We start from the raw sequence: 23,394 nt of genomic DNA, 5'->3' as shown, positions 1-23,394 counted from the left end.
AATGAATATGAAGTGAATAATCTGATAAACTTCTGAGTGACCATTTAAACAATTACAGGCCTTAAGGACCTCCAAACAGTATTTGAACCCTAGATTCATTTTCAGTGTGAAAAATAGTCCTTATGCTGAAGTTGTCAAGCAAATCTATTTCCCTCACAAAAGTTGCAGGAAATAATACTTCAGGGAATTTTTTATCCCAAGAACCTTAGTTTTATAATCAAAATATAACCAAAAAAAATGTTTCTGTACTTGAAATGATCATGAAAGATATCACAAGATATTCCCAAGGCTGACAGATATGCAATAAATATGAACTAAATAACCACAGAATCTCTTAAAAGAGTAACTGTTAAATACTTAGGCTCCACAATCGAATTTAGCATGGAAAATAGTCCATGTACTGAGGTTTTCAAATAAATAAATCTGTTACCTTCACAAAAAATACAGAAAATTGCAGATAGTTCAGGGATTTTTTAACCCAAAAGCCTTTTTGTTATAAAATTGAAATATTCAATTAAATGTTCTTTTTTTTTTTTTTTCCGCTGTCTCCCGCGTTTGCGAGGTAGCGCAAGAAAACAGACAAAAGAAATGGCCCAACCCACCCCCATACACAATGTATATACATACACGTCCACACACGCAAATATACATACCTATACATTTCAATGTACACATATATATGCACACATAGACACATACATATATACCCATGCACACAATTCACACTGCCTTTATTCATTCCCATCGCCACCTCGCCACACATGGAATACCATCCCCCTCCCCCCTCATGTGTGTGAGGTAGCACTAGGAAAAGACAACAAAGGCCCCATTCGTTCACACTCAGTCTCTAGCTGTCATACAATAATGCCCGAAACCACAGCTCCCTTTCCACATCCAGGCCCCACACAACTTTCCATGGTTTACCCCAGACGCTTCACATGCCCTGATTCAGTCCACTGACAGCACGTCAACCCCGGTATACCACATTGATCCAATTCACTCTATTCCTTGCCCTCATTTCACCCTCCTGCATGTTCAGGCCCCGATCACACAAAATCTTTTTCACTCCATCTTTCCACCTCCAATTTGGTCTCCCACTTCTCCTCATTCCCTCCACCTCCGACACTTATATCCTCTTGGTCAATCTTTCCTCACTCATTCTCTCCATGTGCCCAAACCATTTCAAAACACCCTCTTCTGCTCTCTCAACCACGCTATTTTTATTTCCACACATTTCTCTTACCCTTACATTACTTACTCGATCAAACCACCTCACACCACACATTGTCCTCAAACATCTCATTTCCAGCACATCCACCCTCCTGCGCACAACTCTATCCATAGCCCACGCCTCGTAACTATACAACATTGTTGGAACTACTATTCCTTCAAACATACCCATTTTTGCTTTCCGAAATAATGTTCTCGACTTCCACACATTCTTCAAGGCTCCCAGGATTTTTGCCCCCTCCCCCACCCTATGATTCACTTCCACTTCCATGGTTCCATCCTCTGCCAGATCCACTCCCAGATATCTAAAACATGTATGTATGTATGTATATATACATACATACATAAATGCCCATAAACGCACATATACATTTACACAAATGCTCTTGTATTTGAAGAAATCATGGAAAATGCATATATTTCAACCCCAGATCGAATTCAGTAAGAAAAATAATCCTTATTCCAAGGTTTTCACGAAAATCTAGTACCCTTATAAAGAAATACCAGAAATTGCCGGAAATAAGTTTAGGAAATTTTTTAGCTGAAAATAGGATTTTGTTTTAAAATTGAAATATAAGATGTGCAAATCCTTCTTAACTGAATATAAATTAGGGAAAATAATCACAAAATCTTGTAAAAGAATATGCTATTTTAGATACTTATTTACGGGCCTTAATGACTCCCAACATAAATTTCAACCCACAATTCGAATTCAGCATGAAAAAGAGTGCTTGTACAGAGGTTTTTGAGCAAATATAGTACCCTCAGAAAAATACTAAAAATTGCAGGTAACAGTTCAAAAATACTTTTTGTTATAGAATAGAAATATGAGATAAATGCTTCTTGAAGTAATCATGGAAAAAGCTTCCCAATGCTTCCCCAAGTCAATAGGTATGCAATAAAAGAAGCGAATAATCACAGAATCTTTTAAAAGAGTAACTAATGATACTTGATTACAGGTCTTAATGACCCTGAGATATATTTCAACCTCAGATTCATATTCAGAAAGGAAAAGTAGTCCTTAGATTGAGGTTTTCAACCAAATGTATTACATTCACAAAAATACCAAAGAGTGCAGGTATTAGTCACGGTATTTTCACCCAAAAATCTGTTTGTTTAAAAATTCAAATATATAATATAATATAATATAATATAATATAATATATAATATAGGATAGGGGAGAAAGAATACTTCCCACGTATTCCCTGCGTGTCGTAGAAGGCGACTAAAAGGGGAGGGAGCGGGGGGCTGGAAATCCTCCCCTCTCGTTTTTTTTTAATTTTCCAAAAGAAGGAACAGAGAATTGGGCCAGGTGAGGGTATTCCCTCAAAGGCCCAGTCCTCTGTTCTTAACGCTACCTCGCTAATGCGGGAAATGGCGAATAGTTTGAAAGAAAGAAGAAAAAGAATATAATATAACCCTTCTAAACTTGAAATTGTAACAGAAAATACCTCACTTGTAACAGAAAATACCTCTCAGTGTTTCCCCAAGCCAACATATGAAGTAAATACGAAAGAAATGATCATAAAATCTTCTTAAAGAATAGCCACATTAGATAATTATTTACTGACCTTAATGACTCCTAATATTGAATTCAGCATGAGAAATAGTTCTTTTACTGAGGTTTTCGAGAAAATATATTACCCCCAGAAAAATGAAAATTACAGGTAATAGTTTAAGGAATTTTTAAGACAAAAAACTTTTTGTTTTAGAATTGAAATATAGGATAAGCATATGCTTCTTGGTATGATATAAACATGCAAACTGCTTCTCAATGCTCCCCCAGGTTGACAGGTATGCAATAAATATGAAGCAAATGATCACAGAGTCTTCTGAAAGAGTGACTATTAAATAATTGATTATAGGCCTATATGACTCCCAACGCATATTTTAACCCTAGAGTTGTATTCAGCATGAAAAATAGTCCGTATATTGGGGTTTTCAAGAAATTATATTACCTTCACAAAAATACCAAAAGTGCAGGGTATTTTTTCACTCAAAGATCTTTTTGTTTTAAAATTGAAGTATAATATAGTAGGTGTTAGGTAGGGTATTTTGCTGATTTTTTTTTCCAAATAAGTAGTTAAACATCACTTCATGTATTAAGCAAGAACATAGTTAAGAGACCTGTAAAAAACAAAAATGCAGTTTACCACATCATTCACCAAATTAAAGATGTATGTTTAAAAATACTTTTAAACTGTGCACTAATGTGCAATCCATATTTTTGTTACAGTATTTTTCTTAATATTTCATACTATGTTATTAATTTTTAGTGCATGAATTAGTGAATAATCTACTGAAAAGATCTGTGTTGAAAAAATATACCAAAGTGCACTTTACATTATCATAGAGGGGGTAAGGGATCAAAGGCCAAAAATACATGAAATCATTCTCAAAAGTTTATGTAAGCAATGGAAATGCTATACAGTAGTGTAGCAAATAATACATTGTATGTCACTTTAAGGATGAAAATAATCTACGATAGAGTTCATAAAGAAAATAATAGACAGCACCCAGTTCTGCCATTTATTCTTGAGCTGACTCACTATGCATCCCACCCTCTACAGATATTAGCAGAATAACAGAATATGTCATCCAAATTGTTTAAGTTTTGTTCAGATTAGGTAGTAGAACAATGCCTGAAATAAAAAAGAAAAATTAGTAACCAAAGGAAAAATAAGTTTGCCTTGGTGCTCACACCAGTTTGGTCTCTCAAAAAATGGTACACACAATTTAAATAGTGAAGTAATAAAGTTGAAAAAGCCATTTCTCTCTAGTGAAATGAAAGAACAAAGAGAATGATACACCAACCAAGAAACAAGTGATATAAGCCTTAACTAGGGAGAAATAAAGGTCCAGCCTTATTATTAATGTGATTGTCATTAATGACAGAGACTTCCAACACATCCCCCCCTCCTCCACACAACCCTATGTATAGCCCAGGCCTCACATCCAAATAATATTGTTGAGACTACTATTCCTTCAAAGATATCCATTTTTGCCTTCCCAGATAACTCTCTTTTCACACTCATACACACAAACATATACCTACATAATCCCTGCATGTTGTAGAAGGCGACAAAAGGTGAGTGGGAGCAGGTGGGCTAGAAACCCTTTTTTCTAGTATTTCAATTCCTAAAAGAGGAAAGAGAAGAGGCTAGGTAGGGAGTGCTCATTCTTCTCAGAGACTCAGACTGGAGGTGTTTGAATGTGTGTGGATATAACAAGATGAGAAGAGAGAAAAGATAGGTAATATGTGTGGAGGAGGGTGTATGTGTTGGAAATGAAGTGTTTAAGGATAGTGTGTGATGTAAGGTGGTTTGCTTGCATAAAAAGTGAAAGGGTAGGAGAGATGTGTGATTATATAAAAAGCATGGTTGAGGGAGCAGAAGAGAATATGCTGAAATGTTTTGTTCCCTCCACCTCCCGCATCAGCGAGGAAGTGCCAAGAACAGAGGACTGGGCCTTTAAAGGAATATCCTCAATTGGCACCCTTCTCTGTTCCTTCTTTTTGAAAATCAAAAACGGGAGGGAGGGATTTCCAGTCCCTTGCTGCCTCCCCTTTTAGCCTAAGCCAGGTACCTAGTTTATCAACCAACCCTTGGGAGTGTATGAACAGCTGGAATGACAGTAGACTGATTGCCTTAACCAGGATTTGAACCTGTGTTTGACCCTGGGCAGCCTGTGAATTTGTCATGAATGGTAACAATACATCACGGAGGTCCATATACTTTAGGTATAATAGACCAATATGTTCTGATACAGGCACAGTCCTAGGCAAAGTTTATGGTTAAGTTAGAATGAAGATATTGAATTTGTGATTCAGTGAAGAATATTCATCAAACAAGAATACAAAATATATTTAGAATATATTTTACAATGACTTTACACAAGTAACATTATTACTTCCATCCCTAGGTACAGGCATGAAAGAATATTCCACAAATTGAATAGATCATTCATAAAGATACCATTTATTAGTCTGTCACTCAATGAATCATATTAAGAATAAGGCAGTGCCAATGACTTTCATCATTTCATGTATTATGATTATATTAATGATAAGGATGGGCCAGGATAATAAAGCTACATAAATGTCTTCCAAAGAACTGGGGCTATATAGGAAAAGGTGAACTTCATTATAATATAAAAAGTACAAATTAGGAGGTGACGACACCACCTGGGGAGACATGTCAACACGTTTGTTTTTGGTGTTGACCTTAGTTACTTATATGCTGCCACCATGGTTTTTCATTTCTCCCAAGTTAAGTAAGGCTAATAGTACTTGCCTCTTGTTTTTATTATTCATTTATTATGATCTTTCATTTCACAGGGGAGAAATAGTTTTTATTTCATTATTCAAGGTGTGTATTGGTGTTTAGGAGACCAATCTGGTTTGAGCACCAAGGCAGAATTATTACTTTTTTGATTGGCTATTATTTTTTTTTTATCAAACACCATTCTACTGCCTCCTTTTAACAAAACAGGCAATTTGGATGGCATACACTCTGTGATTCTGGTATATTTTGGCAGCTTTTAGCTGATTTTGGCATATTTCAGGGTTTTGTCATGTAGGTAGCTTGAGATACACTATTAGCGTCAAAATAGTTGGCTAAGAAAAAACTTTCCTAATTGATTAACTTTACAACTTGATAGTGAAGATTCTGGTATAGTTAAACCTAAATCGGTGAGCAACTGCTGAAATACCAAACATACATGCTCAGGTTCTTCCAGTATTCTTACCTTTTCCTCAAAGTTAAAGGCTTTCTTTACTCTCTTGCTAGGATTACTTGTAGGAGTACTTGCTTTGTGGCATTGTTGATGGGGTACATTGGGGCATAAATGTAGAATCATATGAGTGGCAAACGATTTCCTTATTCATTGAATGGTTGCAGAAAACTGATGTAGTAATCAGACTGGCATGGGCAGCATTAGTGCCACATAGCCAGCTGGGCTTATGTCATATCACGATTGCTTTTGTTAAAAAGTTGGTAGTAATTTAGGGGCTTGTACTGCATCAAAAATATTGTATCTAGTTGTGCTGTATCCTGACGTATCTGTACCAGGGAATCATAGTTGGCAACTTCAGGTTTTGAACATACATAGTTAGTCCAAGGTTTAATATTACTATTGATGCAAAGTAAGCTGATAATTCAATGTTTTCTAGAAGTGGAGATAAAAAATCCAAATAGGAAAATAATGCAAAGAAGGAATTTATTACCTTAATACTTACTTAACATCCTGTATGTCACTAGGTTGTTTCTAACTTAGAAGTGCAGTTCATGGAAATAGTTGAAGGCTTGAGAATAGAAATTACAGAGCGCGGATGGTTTTTCAGGATGTTTGGTATCACCTGTAAAGATTTTGAACAGATTCAAATTTTGATAAAAGTTTGTAAGGAGGCTAGATGGTTCATTCTTATATTTGGTCGAAAAGATTGTTCCCGAAGTGGAAATATTGTGATGAAGGCCTTTGTTATCTTCAAAATTAGTCTAATATCACAGATACCCCAGAACCATGGGTCATGAAAAATTCAGAAGTTTGTGAACACTAACCCAGTGTTTCATAAGTTAAAATTGGCAGAAACAACTTTTAGGGCCCAGGTTCTCTTTCTAGCATATTCAATAGCTCCTGAGATTTGAACCTGCATAACCATTTTGAAACACAAAAATGTTGAATATGAGTGTTTTTTCAAGAAAAGACACTGATTCTAAAGTGCAAAATACCTTGAGAAAGGACCTGATATCCTTTAAAGTACTACCAGTGAACCACATTTGAGACTGCAAAATTTATTCAACAAGCACTAAGGACAGTGCAAAAGATAGTAATTAACCTTGGCAAAAAATAAATGACTGTAACCAGATGTTACATTAAACTCTCTAGGCTATGGAATAACTACTGAAGTGTTTAACAACCATTTTATTAAGAATTGACTGGCAGAACAGACTTCAGTACATATGGCACACAACGTGGTGACATGATAGTTTTCCTAATGTTATTACTGATCTCATCCTTTGGTTTCACCTCTCATTTTCATGTCAATACATATAGTACATCATCACACAGCAAACATTTCCAAAGGTTTTAGGTGTATGGACACTTGTCTGTGGCAAAGCCTGTGTGTTGTCTACAGTAAGCAGTCTGGTCTTTAAAGTATGGTCATTTGTCATTGCTAGACTTTGGTGTGTGGTATGCTGTTAGCCAGTCCTCTAGGATTTTACATTAACGTCACAAGTCGCTCACCAGGATTAGTGCTGTAAAGCTGTCCTTATGTACCTTGTCTCCTATAACCTTGAGTTTCTGTGTGATGATTAGAAATGCAGCTATGAATTCCTAGGAAGAAAGAGTGTAAGGTAAGCAATTTAAATGGAGGCTGTAGTTCTAAAAAAAAATATTGCATAGCATGACTGCAGTGCATTATTTTTTTTCAACTGTGAATTATCAAGAGTTCAGTGATATTACAATTATGAAAGTCCTGTGTGTGTGTGTGTGTGTGTGTGTGACCTTACACCCTGTCTTACGTAAGACACAGTTTTCAGTTGATAAGGGAAAGTGAGGTTTTCATTCACAACTGAATAGTTTTCATTTTGGCAATGTTTGTGGTATTGTAAGCAGTGGTATGGGTTGCTTTTGTTATGTGATCACCAAATATAAAACATACATGGGTTTTGCATACAGCTCATGTCTGTATTTGTTACTTAAGGAAAATTAGCTATGTTGTGACTTCTGCTTGTATAATCACAAATCTCAGGGGTTGGAAGAGTTGATATTTTGGTGTCACAAAGCTATTCATGTGTATAATTAAATGAATTATAAATGGAAGTGTATAAATAACCCAACTGTCATCACTGTTTGTATGTTCACTCACTCACATAAAATTTGGCATCATAATTTTATGGATGACTTGGAATATCAAGGCAGTTTTTCCTAGAAGTAAAGAATTGTACATCCAAAGATATTCCAAGTAAATCTTAAAATAATGGGCCAAGTGAAAAATGATGAAGCAAGCAGAGAATATCTCCACTTAGGAGTGTGATATTTTTTAAAGATTGTGATATATTTCAAGTCATAAGGAGCAGCTTCTGCATTATAAGTACTTTAGCTTGCAACTTAGGCACTCACAATGCAAAATGATGTTCAGAATAACTTGAGGAAAAAACTACATCAGAACACAAAGTGGGCATTATAAATATTGAACATGGGTAAGGCTACTCATGTCTTACCTAGTTATAATAAAAATAAGACAAACTTGATAGCACTATATATTTATATGTATATATTTATATATATATACTGTACAGAGGTTTCCCTACCATCACAAATTTATTGTTACAAGACTCACATATACACTCTACATTTTACTTGCTCTTCCGTATCAGGCACAAAGGCAACACAGTACACAACGCCATGGGTCACTGGAACATAATGGCAGCCTGCATATTGGAGCTTTCGTGCTTGCTAGACTACTAGACAGTATCCATCATATATACTTTTTCAATTTGTTGTGTTTTTATTATTATAACAAATTTATCAAAGTACAAATGAAATATTTCAAGCTTAAGATGCTCTTGTATTAAAATGTTTGAATCAAAATGCTTTATTGGAATTACAAAATGAAGCACAAATGGTTCTTTGAATGAATGATCATGAGGGCAGGAGTGGCTCATCAATATCTTCCAGTGGTCCACTGAACTCTACTGTAAAGACGAGCTCAAGGGCAAATAAGGTACGAGTCCTGCAAGGGTTTATAATGATTTTAATGATATGCTCCTCTGTATAAACTTAAGTCTTATTAGTAAATAGAGGGAATCTTATGAACAACTTTGTCATTACCTTCAACTGATGGCAAAATAAAGTGGGTTGCAATAAACTGCAATGATATACTTCATAAAATGTTAATAAAATTCTCAGATTCTACAACGCCAGTTTTTCTGAGTTTTCCCTGGATTGAAGCAAAGTCACACTTTGAACTAAAATATACTTGTGCAGTGACTGTGAAAATATGACAACTTCAACTTACACATCTGGGGGATATTATGGATTAGATTAGCAGACATGAGTCCCGTATATTATCTCCATAAGGCTCATATAATAACAAACAGTATTTTCTGAGATTAAGAGAGAGAGCCTCATGGATTTAATATTTCTTGGTCACATCTGCAGACAATGCCACTATAATTAATAGTGACAACTTTAGGATGATCTTCAGTCTCTTGGGATCACAATATATCAACTGTTAAAAATTCTGAGCACATTCCTATTATTCTGTAGCAATATGTTCATGCCTTCAACTTTTGTGATCCACTGCATGTTATCACATGACTGGCAAGAATCCACTTGACTGATAAGTCTGTTACACCCACACACACAAATTAAAGGGTATCATATATATATCATAGTAGCTATTCCTAACTAACTGTGATACCATATTAGTTCATCTGAAGGCATTTCAATTATATATATTACCTAATCTATGCAAGTGGAAAACCAGTTACACACTGAAATGTATTCTAAAGCCTAAATGCACTTCAAATCACAATGTTATTGAAAAGATCATGCCATTTTTGCCATTTGCCATGTAATCAAAGCACAGCCAAAAGCTTGAATAGTAATTTCAGTATACAGTTTGTAGCTTGACATGGCTACTTGCCTTCTCACCATGTGTACGTGTATGTTATACCATATCATCTACGAACAATGCTTCCCTCATTTTTAAATCAAATGTTGATAATGCAATGCCCAAACTGGATCCAGATATTAACTGCTGCATAATTTTCTTCATTTGTGTAAAGCTAAGGAACATCTAAATGATGGATATGATTTTCGCATATAATTTTGAAAGTAATGTATACCTGACCTTGTGCTCACAGATTATATTCTTAACATTTTAACATCACAATAATCAAGATAGCATTCTACTTACAATGAGGTAAAAACAACTTTTACCTCCATATATACAGCACAAGAAAAAGGGCCTTACTCCACACATGCTGATACGGAATTTGACAAATTTTGCATACTATTATCAGTTTATACCCCACTTCCATATCAACAATATGCCTAACATTATTCCTCAGTGTAAAAAAAAAAAATTCTGAGACCACCACTCACTCATCAACAGAGCAGACACAGGTTCAACTTCTCCAGATTTTTGAGCTATTACAAGAAAGCCCTGAAAAACATTTTCAGCTCAAGTATATTTTTGTTCAGAAAGGGTGTTTATATTCAGTTTCCACTAAATTTTGATAAAAGCAACAAGTGGGTAACTGGATAGTTTGTTTAAGCTCCACATGGTTCCACCCATGTAGTTCAAAGATGGCTGTAGTTAACATGAACTGAAGAGTTGCAAGGACCAAACACTATATATACTGTGGAGTTTCTTGGCCAGTTAAAAGTCGGAATATCGAAGTAGGCATTGTCTTCATTCGGATCTGAAAAAATGAGACGAGGGTGTTGTCATTCTTTTTAGCAACTAAACTAAGTGTCAAGAATAGGCACAACTAAATGTGTAAAAAGAAATGTGTATAAACACACTCATAGTAAAGAATGCGTGTATATGCAAAAGAACACAAAAAATAATAATAAAGCACTAGTACATATTTTACAAGATACACTTTCAAATACACAAATGAATGGTAAATCAAATAAATTCCTTACAGGCAATGATGCGGATAGTTTTGAAAGTCCACTTCTTTTACACAGAAAAACTTTGCAAGCAAAAAGGGCATATGAAATTAAGTTTTAAATGGAAAATTCATGAAGGACATGTAAACCACTTCTTTTTAAAGCTAGAATAAATGAATGCAGCCAACAGTTTAAAACAAAGCTGTGCACCGTACAATCTCTTCCTCTCCCAGATGCAAAGAGGGATAAAAAGTTATCACATAAAAACAAAAGATCACTCTTACATACACAAACCTCCACAGTGTAATTTAAAATGATACAACCCTAAAAATCAAAATCTCATGCCTGAAACTGTGACAGGGCATCCAGTAAACTTTCATTCAACCTTTCCCTGAACTTTATTTAACAATTTAGTGAGACAACCTCCTTCCTGGTTTGTATGACCATAAATGATCCAGCAATCTAGTGATCTCTACAGGATTTTGCAGCGATCTGGATATATATATATATAGGGTGGATGTGCTGGAAATGAGATGTTTGAGGACAATATGTGGTGTGAGGTAGTTTGATCGAGTAAGTAATGTAAGGGTAAGAGAGATGTGTGGAAATAAAAAGAGCGTGATTGAGAGAGCAGAAGAGGGTGTTTTGAAATGGTCTGGGCACATGGCGAGAATGAGTGAGGAAAGATTGACAAAGAGGATATATGTGTCGGAGGTGGAGGGAATGAGGAGAAGTGGGAGACCAAATTGGAGGTGGAAAGATGGAGTGAAAAAGATTTGAGTGATCGGGGCCTGAACATGCAGGAGGGTGAAAGGCGGGTAAGGAATAGTGAATTGGATCAACGTGGTATACCGGGGTAGACGTGCTGTCAGTGGATTGAATCAGGGCATGTGAAGCGTCTGGGGTAAACCATAGAAAGTTCTGTGGGGCTTGGATGTGGAAAGGGAGCTGTGGTTTCGGGCATTATTACATGACAGCTAGAGACTGAGTATGAATGAATGGGGCCTTTGTTGTCTTTTCCTAGCACTACCTTGCACACATGAGGGGGGAGGGGGATGTTATTCCATGTGTGGCGAGGTGGCGATGGGAATGAATAAAGGCAGTGTGAACTGTGTGCATGTGTATATATGTATGTGTCTGTGTGTGTATATACATATGTACATTGAGATGTATGGGTATGTATATTTGTTCACACTCAGTCTCTAGCTGTCATGTAATAATGCCCGAAACCACAGCTCCCTTTCCACATCCAGGCCCCACAGAACTTTCCATGATTTACCCCAGACACTTCACATGCCCTATGATTCAATCCATTGACAGCACATCGACCCTGGTATACCACTTCGATCCAATTCACTCTATTCCTTGCCTGCCTTTCACCCTCCTGGATGTTCAGGCCCTGATCACTCAAAATCTTTTTCACTCCATCTTTCCACCTCCAATTTGGTCTCCCACTTCTCCTTGTTCCCTCCACCTCCGACACGTATATCCTCTTGGTCAATCCTTCCTCACTCATTCTCTCCATGTGCCCAAACCATTTCAAAACACCCTCTTCTGCTCTCTCAACCACGCTCTTTTTATTTCCACACATCTCTCTTACCCTTACATTACTTACTCGATCAACCCACCTCACACCACACATTGTCCTCAAACATCTCATTTCCAGCACATCCACCCTCCTGCGCACAACTCTAAACATAGCCCATGCCTCGCAACCATACAACATTGTTGGAACCACTATTCCTTCAAACATAGCCATTTTTGCTTTTGGAGATGATGTTCTCGACTTCCAAACATTCTTCAAGGCTCCCAGGATTTTCATCCCCTCCCCCACCCAATGATTCTCTTCCGCTTCCATCCACTGCCAGATCCACTCCCAGATATCTAAAACACTTTACTTCCTCCAGTTTTTCTTCATTCAAACTTACCTCCCAATTGACTTGACCCTTAACCCTACTGTATCTAATAACCTTGCTCTTATTCACATTTACTCTTAACTTTCTTCTTTCACACACTTTACCAAACTCAGTCACCAGCTTCTGCAGTTTCTCACATGAATCAGCCACCAGCGCTGTATCATCAGCGAACAACAACTGACTCACTTCCCAAGCTCTCTCATCCCCAACAGACTTCATACTTGCCCCTCTTTCCAAAACTCTTGCATTCACCTCCCTAACAACCCCATCCATAAACAAATTAAACAACCATGGAGACATCACACACCCCTGCCGCAAACCTACATTCACTGAGAACCAATCACTTTCCTCTCTTCCTACACGTACACATGCCTTACATCCTCGATAAAAACTTTTCACTGCTTCTAACAACTTGCCTCCCACACCATATATTCTTAATACCTTCCACAGAGCATCTCTATCAACTCTATCATATGCCTTCTCCAGATCCATAAATGCTACATACAAATCCATTTGCTTTTCTAAGTATTTCTCACATACATTCTTCAAAGCAAACACCTGATCCACACATCCTCTACCACTTCTGAAACCACACTGCTCTTCCCCAATCTGATGCTCTGTACATGCCTTCACCCTCTCAATCAATACCCTCCCATAAAATTTACCAGGAATACTCAACAAACTTATACCTCTGTAATATATATATATATATATATATATATATATATATATATAACAATACGGGGGAATACGGGAGAAAGAATACTTCCCACGTATTCCCTGCGTGTTGTAGAAGGCGACTAAAAGGGAAGGGAGCGGGGGGCTGGAAATCCTCCCCTCTCTCTTTTTTTTTTTTTTTTCCAAAAGAAGGAACAGAGAAGAGGGCCAGGTGAGGATATTCCCTCAAAGGCCCAGTCCTCTGTTCTTAACGCTACCTCGCTATCGCGGGAAATAGCGAATAGTATGAAAAAAAAAAATATATATATATATATATATATAACTATAGCGTCTGTCACCATTTTCTCAATCACTCTCCCACACTACTTACCAAGTACACCAAAATTTTTTTTTCAGCTCTCTTTGAACATATACTGTTTATCACTTTATACAACAGCCCAAATAGGCATGCCTATTTACCTATCTTTTCTCTTTCTTGAGCAACTTATTTTTTTCATCCCACTGTTCACTAACCTTTCTCACATGTCAGCACTGCTTCCCTAAAAACCTCCTATTTCTCACCTTTTGCCACTCTTCACTCAAAATCTCCTAGTATCTTATCACACTAACCTACCAGTTCCATTTATGACATGGTTTTTACAGTGTTAAACTTTTCAAGTGAGCACTTTTAAAAAAGTATGCCCATGGGGTTGCTAAGGCAACAAAGAGTTACTGAAGGGCATGATAAACTATCCACTTGAGAAAACTACCTAGTCATAATTTTCTAGTTACAAGGACTGTAACTTGTGCTCCCTCACTCACATTTAATGATTTATTTACTGCTTGTGATGTAAAAATTACATTTACAATTGTGATAGATTGATATACCTAATTTGTTGGGAAGAGTAAGGTAAACTTACCGAGAGCATACAACTGGGACAGTGGCCAAGAAACCACATGGAGTGTCAGAAGTTCTAATCTATAAATGTCTCATTCATCCCCACCATCCCCTTAACCTATCCACATTAAGTTAAACTTGGTATCTTTTGTGTTTCACCTGTAGTTATTTCAATGTTTTATATTACTGTTAGTGTACAAGTGTAATATGTTGTTTTGTCTGTCAGAGGGCAGAAAGTAAACAACCTTACCCACTGTTACTGGTGGTGAATTTGTAACTTTTGTTTTTAATTTGTAGATCTGGCATTTGCTTTGAAGAATGTGTGCTAGGAATATTTAGAAAAACATGGATGTGTATGTGGCATTTATGGATCTGGAAAAGGCATATGATAGGGTTAACAGATTTTTTGTGGAAGGTTTTAAGAGTATATCGTATGGGAGTTAAGCTGCTTGAAGCAGTGAAAAGTTTTTATCGGGTGTATGGCATATTAGTTTCATATAATATTATAATAAAAAGTAAGGTAGACCGGCCCTTCACAGGTTAATACTACATAATAATGAACTTTATAAAGCACCTAAAGTACAAGATGTCATTTCCTTGAGCTAACTTTGCTATAAAACTAAATTTTTGACTTTACCCCCATTCATTTATGAGTGTAGGCTGGACACCATTCCAACATCAAATAAATATCTCCCAAAATCCATTAGAGAAGTTATCATAACGAATTGTCTTTAGTGTATTACAGGAGGATAATCTTGGCTACATGTAAGGAGACGTGTTAAAGAAGGTGCTGGAGGGTATCCATCATACGGGGGCAACCGACACAACGATGACACACCTCAACACATGACCATCTATTATGTACCTACGTCATCACTCTACATACCACACTACCTACACACTCGTGTACATATTCTTAACTTTACTTACTCTCATTATTAAGTCTACAGAAAGGCTAAATGAGCTCCACGAATCGTAAATTATTCTTCAGGCACAGATTATCTGCATCCTCACTACACGATATCGCCACTTGTGGAGCAAAGGAATTTTGAATATACTCGTGAGGAGTCAGTTTGCATTGCGCCATCGTCAGAGTGAGTGATGGAGATCATTGGCTGGGGTTAGGGGTCGCCAATGTCATTCAAAATCCTTCACTTTACAGTCTTGTCACAACCTAACCTCACGTCAACACCGGCAGGCCTTCGGCCTTGTAAACAGATGATCCAAGTGTCATGGCGTCTATAGAAACAGATGATCGCAATGTCATGGCGTCTATGAAAACAAATGACGGTCGGCCAACCCCGTCTTAACAACCTTCTCTTCGTTTAATAAAGTTAATATGGTGAGCGCGTTATGAGCAGTGGAAAGTAGTTTACTGATGAGAGAATAAGTTGTGAAAGCTGAATAAAATCAAATAGGACAGGGTGAATGATAATGAAAAACTTCTTAAGGAAGGGAATGACCGATTACGATTATCAATGTATGGACGGATCATGGTGAGCTGCTTGAGCATTGGTGGAATAAATGTATAACAACACTATATATAAGGGCAATGGGGGTCAAAGGAGACTGTTTGAGTCAAGAGGTAATTTTGTTTTCTGTACGGTGGTGGCATACTCAAGAGAATCGGACGGGAGGAACAATGTGGTTTCAAGAGTGGCAGATGATGCGAGGATCAGGCGATAGCTTTGAAGAATGCGGAAAAAGTACAATGTGGCATTTAAGGATCCAGAGAACGCATAAGACAGGATTGATAAAGATGCCTTATGGAAGGTCTCCAGAATATGTGGTGAGAGAGGAAGGCAGCCATTACAGTAGTTTTTTTTTTTTTATCATGGTTATTACCGCAACGTGCGAGTAGGAAGAGAGAATAGTAAGTGGCTTATAGATAAGGTTGGTGTGTGGCAGGAGGAGTGTGTGATGTCACCATAGCTTTTACATATATATAAGGTATAAGTTTGTTGAGTATTCCTGGGAAATTAGATGGGAGGGTATTGATTGAGAAGGTAAAGGCATGTACAGAGCATCAGATTTGGGGAACAGCAGTGTGGTTTCAGAAGTGGTAGAGATGTGTGGATCAGGTGTTTGCTTTGAAGAATGTATGTGTGAAATACCTAGAAAACAGATGGATTTGTATGTAGCATTTATGGATCTAGATAAGGCATATGATAGGGTTGATAAAGATGCTTTGTGGAAGATATTAAGAGTATATGGCGTTGGAGGGAACTTGCTAGAAGCAGTGAAAAGTGTATGAGTAGGAAGAGAGGAAAGTGATTGGTTCCCCGTGAATGTTGGTTTGCGGCAAGGGTGAGTGATGTCCCCATGGCTGTTAAATCTGTTTAAGTATGGGGTGGTTAGGGAGGTAAATGCAAGAGTTTTGGAGAAAGGGGCAAGTATGCAGTCTGTTGTGGATGAGAAGGCCTGGGAAGTGAGTCAGTTGTTGTTCGCTGATGATACAGCGCTGGTGGCTGATTTGGGTGAGAAACTGCAGAAGTTGGTGACTGAGTTTGGTAAAGTGTGTGAAAGAAGAAAGCTGAGAGTAAATGTCAATAAGAGCAAGGTTATCAGGTTCAGTGGGGTTGATAAGACAAGGTTATCAGGTTCAGTGGGGTTGAGGGACAAGTGAATTGGGAGGTAAGTTTGAATGAAGAAAAATTGGAGGAAGTGAAGTGTTTTAGATATCTGGGAGTGGATTTAGCAGCGGATGGAGCTATGGAGGCAGAAGTGAGGGTGAAGGTTCTGGGAGCATTGAAGAATGTGTGGAAGGTAAGAACATTATCTTGGAGAGCAAAAATGGGTATGTTTGAAGGAATAATGGTTCCAACAATGTTATATGGTTGTGAGGTATGGGGTATAGATAGGGTTGTGCGGAAGAGGGTGCGTGTGTTAGAAATGAAATGTTTGAGGACAATATGTGGTGTGACGTGGTTTGATCGAGTAAGTAATGAAAGGGTAAGAGATGTGTGGAAATAAAAAAGAGTGTGGTTGAGAAAGAAGAAGAGGTTATGTTGAAATGGTTTGGTCACATGGAGAGAATGAGTGAGGAAAGGTTGACAAAGAGGATATATGTGTCAGAGGTAGAGCGAACAAGGAGAAGTGGGAAACCAAATTGGAGGTGGAAGGATGGAGTGAAAAAGATTTTGAGCGATCGAAGCCTGAAAATACAAGAGGGTGAAAGGGCTTGCAAGGAATAGAGTGAATTGGAATGATGTGGTATACTGGGTCGATGTGCTGTCAATGGACTGAACCAGGGCATGTGAAACATCTGGGATAAACCATGGAAAGGTCTGTGGGGCCAGGATGTGGATAGGGAGCTGTGACAGCTAGAGACTAAGTGTGAACGAATGTGGCCTTTTTTTTGTCTGTTTTCCTGGTGCTACCTTGCTGAAGCAGGGGGTAGCGATGCTGTTTCCAATGAGGCAGGGTAGTGCCAGGAATGGATGAAGGCAAACAAGAATGAATGTGCACATGACAGCTTGTGTATGTGTATGTTCACTGTCTCCATTCCCTCACCCGTTCACAAGCTGTCATGTGTGATGCAGTGAAACTACTGCTGCCTATCCGCATCCAGACACCACAGACCTTTCTGTGTTTTCCCCTGACAACATCACATGCCCTTGTTCAGTCCACTGACAGCATGTTGTACCTCAAATTGCTCTAATGCACTCTATCCCATGGATGCTTTTCATTCTCCTGCAAGTTCTGCCCCCAAGCCCGCAAGCACTTATAATCTTTTAATTCCATCTTTCCATTACAAAGTCAGTCTCCCCTTCTTGTTCCCTCCACTTATGACACAAGAACCCTCTTCAGCTCTCACAATCATACCCTTCTTATTATCACACTTTTCTCTTACTCTATCATTTCCTTCTCAGAAAACCCTCCTCACCACATATTGTCTTCAAATATTTAATTTCCAACACATTTACTGTCTTATGTACATTCTCATCTAGAGGCCATGTCTTGCATTCATACAATGCTGTTGGAACTACTATACCTTCAAACATGCCCATCCTTGCTCTCCCAGATAGTGACCTCTCCACACATTTCTCAATGAACCCAGGACCTTCATCCCCTCATCCAACTCCCTTGGTTACATCTAGAACACTTTACTTCCTTCAAGTTTTCTCCATTCACACTCAAACTAACCTATCTCTACGATACGAAACAGTATAACCTTTCATCTATTAATATTTACTCTCAATGTTCTCCTTTCACGTTCTCTACTAAACTTAGAATCAACTTCTGCAGTTTTTCATTTTCGAAGCCCCAACCCAGGTATAACCTTGCACACTCTTAAGTGCTTTTTTATTGTTCTCCATTGGAATACCTGATGATTTTAAATTTTCTTAGTTAATTATTAACAAATTTCTCTATTGTTTTTACGTTGAAATTATTTTCACAATCAGGTATAATGCAAATGATCCCTATGGTGTAATATATAAATCTGTCCCCAAAGGCCTTATAACATTCAGAGAATTTATTTCTATGGTCAAGTGGGAATTCCCCTTCTCAGTACTCTATTTTTAGTAGTGTTTATTCAGGGTTCCTGGTCTAGTTTTACACCTGTGGTGCCCCCATCTCCTGAACTTTCTATAGCACCAAGTAGCCTTCTAAAACTCTGCAAGGCCACCATTCACTGCCTTACTGGTTAATTTATTTCAGCCACCACTTACCCTAACACATAACCAGAATGGAAAAACATTTTAATCTCTGGTATTATTTACATCAGTGGTTCCAAAACCCAAGGTCATGGCCCAAATGAAGGTCGCACCTATGTTCCTGACAGTCATGGTAAGGTCTTGGGAAAAAATTATTTTTGGCAATAATGAAATTGGGGAATTATGAGGAATTATGGAAATACTGACAAGTGTAAAATGGATGTGAATGAAGCCTTCATATATACTTGACACATTTAAATCAGTAACGTTTAATATTCATACTGGTATATCAAGTCACCCAGCATCAACATGAAGCCTGACGCTTGTCCCTCAGTACTGATGCTGCCATGTCTGAGGATTCAGTGACATACTGGAGAAAGTTGAGATCTTAATTATTACAAAGAATGTAAGTTTTTGCCTGCATCTTAACTGTTAAAGCTGTGAAGGTGAGGTATTGGTGTGCCTGTTCAGAGGATGTTTCATTGTATGGCCTTGAACAGGGAGATGTGGTCATTGGCAAGAATACATATGACCTTGAATAGGAAAATGCTCCCATTTCCCAGTTCAAGGCCACATAATAATACATATTTCTCACGAATGTCACTTGCTTTTCTCAGTTTTTCTAATCTGTGCCTGCTTTCATGTGTTGTATCTGTGCATGTGGACACTGTGTGAACAATACAATATTGCATACATAGTGTATTATATATCAGCCCTTTGGGTCACCAGGGCAAGAAAAGATTGAAATTTAGGGTTGCTACTGTTTGGGAAAAACTAATTTAGATGACAAGAAACTAAAAAGACCAAGCATGATTCTGTATTTCTTACATAAAAAGATAATGAAATAAAAGAATCCAAATACATATAAAAAAGTAGTGACAGATTATACGGTATTCCCTGGGACCCACCCAGATGTGCTACACAGCGTGTTTGTTAAATATTCATAATCTCCCTGATCTGCTAACTTTCAATGATTACTGGAACCCTAAGAGTGTGTATGTACAAATGTAACTGCAAAGCTTCATATTACTTGAAAATTAAACTTTGTAATATATAAATATTCACATATTAATGTTCCAACAAACAAGTTCTTAAAAACCAAAGTGTACATACACAAAATGTTATTAATCGACAAGATTACGTTGAAGGTTAAAGTGTGACTGCATGATGGATGGATGGACAATGATAAGTCTAAAGTTTTAGATCCTTATGTATCTGCAATGCTATGCAGGCAACACAATAATTACAAAGTATGTTAATGCAATAATAAAAGGCACATAAACAATCAAGTATGCAGAACTGGACATGTTAAAACATACCTCACCAACAGATGTAGCTAATAGGTTCACTATTTTCTCATGAGGAACAGCAACCACAGATTGGCTATTGATATCGATAATGCGATGACCCACTCGAACACCACCACGTTCTGCTATGCCACCTCGTAATAAACTGCAGATCTGTAAAGCAATTCACAGACCTACAGTGCAAATGAAATATGATTATAATAAGTATCCCTGGGGATAGGGGAGAAAGAATACTTCCCACGTATTCCCTGCGTGTCGTAGAAGGCGACTAAAAGGGGAGGGAGCGGGTGGCTGGAAATCCTCCCCTCTCGTTTTTTTCAATTTTCCAAAAGAAGGAACAGAGAAGGGGGCCAGGTGAGGATGTTCCCTCAAGGGCCCATTCCTCTGTTCTTAACGCTACCTCGCTAATGTGGGAAATGGCGAATAGTACGAAAGAAAAAGAAAGTATCAAAGATAGCATATCTATTCAAGACTGGTTAAAGTTAGAAAAATTAGTTAAAAGGAAAACGTAAAGAATGAAGATGTGAAAGAATATATAGTGTGAAGAAATCAACAGAGATAAGCCTGGATGAGTCTTTTAAGATGGTATGTGACAGACAATAGGAAAGTCAAAAAGAAACATTCGAAGAGAAAAATCCTCACTTGGATCCTTTCTCTAAGTTCCTTCTCTTAGAAAAGTAATAACTGGAGGGGGATTTCCAGCCCTCAGCTCGCAACCTTTTAGTCATCTTCTATGACATGCAGGGAATACATGGGAAGTATTCTTTCTCCCCTATCCCCAGGTGCAAGGTGCAAGAGGTGAAAAAGAGGGCAAATGAGAGTTGGGATGAGAAAGTATCATTCAATTTTAAGGAGAATAAAAAGATGTTTTGGAAGGAGGTAAATAAAGTGCGTGAGACAAGAGAACAAATGGGAACAACAGTGAAGGGGGCAAATGGGGAGGTAATAACAAGTAGTGGTGATGTGAGAAGGAGATGGAGTATTTTTAAGGTTTGTTGAATGTGTTAGATGATAGAGTGGCAGATATACGGTGTTTTGGTCGAGGTTGTGTGCGAAGTGAAAGGGTTAGGGAGAATGATTTGGTAAACATAGAAGAGATAGTAAAAGCTTTGCGGAAGATGAAAGCCAGCAAGGCAGCTGGTTTGGATGGTATTGCAGTGGAATTTATTAAAAAAGGGGGTGACTGTTGTTGACTGGTTGAAAAGGATATTTAATGTATGTATGACTCATGGCGAGGTGCCTGAGGATTGGTGGAATGCATGCATAATGCCATTGGACAAAGGCAAAGGGGATAAAGGTGAGTGCTCAAATTACAGAGGTATAAGTTGTTGAGTATTCCTAGGAAACTATATGGGAGGGTATTGATTGAAAGGGTGAAAGCATGTACAGAGCATCAGATTGGGGAAGAGCAGCGTGGTTTCAGAAGTGGTAGAGGATGTGTGGATCAGGTGTTTGCTTTGAAAAATGTATGTGAGAAATACTTAGTAAAGCAAATGGATTTGTATGTAGCATTTATGGATCTGGAGAAGGCATATGATAGAGTTGATAGAGATGCTCTGTGGAAGGTATTAAGTATAAATGGTGAGGGAGGCAAGTTGCGAGAAGCAGTGAAAAGTTTTTATCGAGGCTGTAGGGCATGTGTGCAAGAAGGAAGAGAGGAAAGTGATTGGTTCTCGGTGAATGTTGGTTTGCAGCAGGGGTGCATGATGTCTCCATGGTTGTTTAATTTGTTTATGGATGGGGTTGTCAGGGAGGTGAATGGAAGAGCTTTGGAGAGAGGGGCAAGTATGCAGTCTGTTGTGGATGAGAGGGCTTGGGAAGTGAGTCAGTTGTTGTTCGCTGATGATACAGCGCTGGTGGCTGATTCGGGTGAGAAACTGCAGAAGCTGGTAACTGAGTTAGGTAATGTGTGTGAAAGAAGAAATCTTAGAGTAAATGTGAATAAGAGCAAGGTTATTATGTACTGTAGGGTTGAGGGACAAGTCAATTGGGAGGTAAGTTTGAATGGAGAAAAACTGGAGGAAGTGAAGTGTTTTAGATATCTGGGAGTGGATTTGGCGGTGGATGGAGCCATGGAAGTGGAAGTGAGTCATAGGGTAGGGGAGGGGGCGAAAGTTCTGGGAGTGTTGAAAAATGTGTGGAAGGTGAGAACATTATCTCGGAAAGCAAAAATGGGTATGTTTGAAGGAATAGTGGTTCCAACAATGTTATATGGTTGCAAGGCGTGGGCTATAGATAGAATTGTGCAGAGGAGGGTGGATGGGTTGGAAATGAGATGTTTGAGGACAATATGTGGAGTGAGGTGGTTTGATCGAGTAAGTAATGAAAGGGTAAGAGAGATATGTAGTAATAAAAAGAATGTAGTTGAGAAAGCAGAAGAGGGTGTTTTGAAATGGTTTGGTCACATGGAGAGAATGAGTGAGGAAAGATTGACAATGAGGATATATGTGTCAGAGGTGGAGGGAATGAAGAGAAGTGGGAGACCAAATTGGAGGTGGAAAGATGGAGTGAAAAAGATTTTAAGCGATCAGGGCCTGAACATGCAGAAGGGTGAAAGGCGTGCAAGGAATAGAGTGAATTGGAACGATGTGGTATACCGGGGCCGATGTGCTGTCAATGGAAATGAAACATGATGTTTCCAAGTGCACTTTCATGTAATAATCACTTCATCAGGGGAGATACAAGAAAGAAATATAACAGTAAGGTGATATACAATGAAGAGACTTAGCTAGCATGCCATTTGGTAAACATGTGAATAACCAAATGGAGGTCAGGTGTGTTCAAGTCTGGCAAAATGCATATTATAAAATCTATTATGTGGACGAGAAAGGGAACTTAATAAATTTTATCAACAATAAAGCTATCCAATTTGTACAGACCTTCACTAATATTAATGTTGCAATTCTTTGTGAATACATATTACATAAGAGTCATGTGTAGCACACATAGGTGGCGAACAAAAGGCTGAAACAAAAGCTGATTCAGAATAAGTTTCTACATACAGATGAATACATGCATAGCAGAATGAAAACTATGCATAGTGCATCTTGGGTTGTGTGGACTGCCTAGAATGCTGCAGCAAAGATGAAAATAGTTTGTG

General features: G+C 38.0%; 1 protein-coding gene and 1 long non-coding RNA gene across 31 annotated transcripts in view; both read right to left on the bottom strand.

The window, feature by feature from the left end:
• Positions 1–521: 521 nt before the first annotated feature.
• On the bottom strand, positions 522–7,128 carry LOC139755584 (uncharacterized). The gene is made up of 2 exons (XR_011714129.1): positions 6,468–7,128; positions 522–3,873 (listed from the first exon to the last, which is right to left on the bottom strand). It is a non-coding gene; the product is annotated as an uncharacterized lncRNA (long non-coding RNA).
• Positions 7,129–7,138: 10 nt separating this feature from the next.
• Positions 7,139–23,394, bottom strand: part of LOC139755581 (uncharacterized) — an 887,125-nt gene continuing 870,869 nt past the window's right edge. For all 30 annotated transcript variants that reach the window (XM_071674063.1, XM_071674071.1, XM_071674089.1 and 27 more), the window contains 2 exons: positions 20,307–20,447; positions 7,139–10,665 (listed from right to left, as the gene is read on the bottom strand). In XM_071674063.1, the coding sequence (XP_071530164.1) occupies positions 10,594–10,665; positions 20,307–20,447 (213 nt within the window). In that variant the 3' untranslated portion in view covers positions 7,139–10,593. The remainder of the gene's footprint in view (positions 10,666–20,306; positions 20,448–23,394) is intronic.

The sequence above is a fragment of the Panulirus ornatus genome, chromosome 19 (genome assembly GCF_036320965.1).
Source record: "Panulirus ornatus isolate Po-2019 chromosome 19, ASM3632096v1, whole genome shotgun sequence".
Taxonomy (NCBI): Eukaryota; Metazoa; Arthropoda; class Malacostraca; order Decapoda; family Palinuridae; genus Panulirus; species Panulirus ornatus.
Note: the sequence above shows the minus strand (reverse complement) of the source record. Positions and strands in the feature narration are given on the sequence as shown.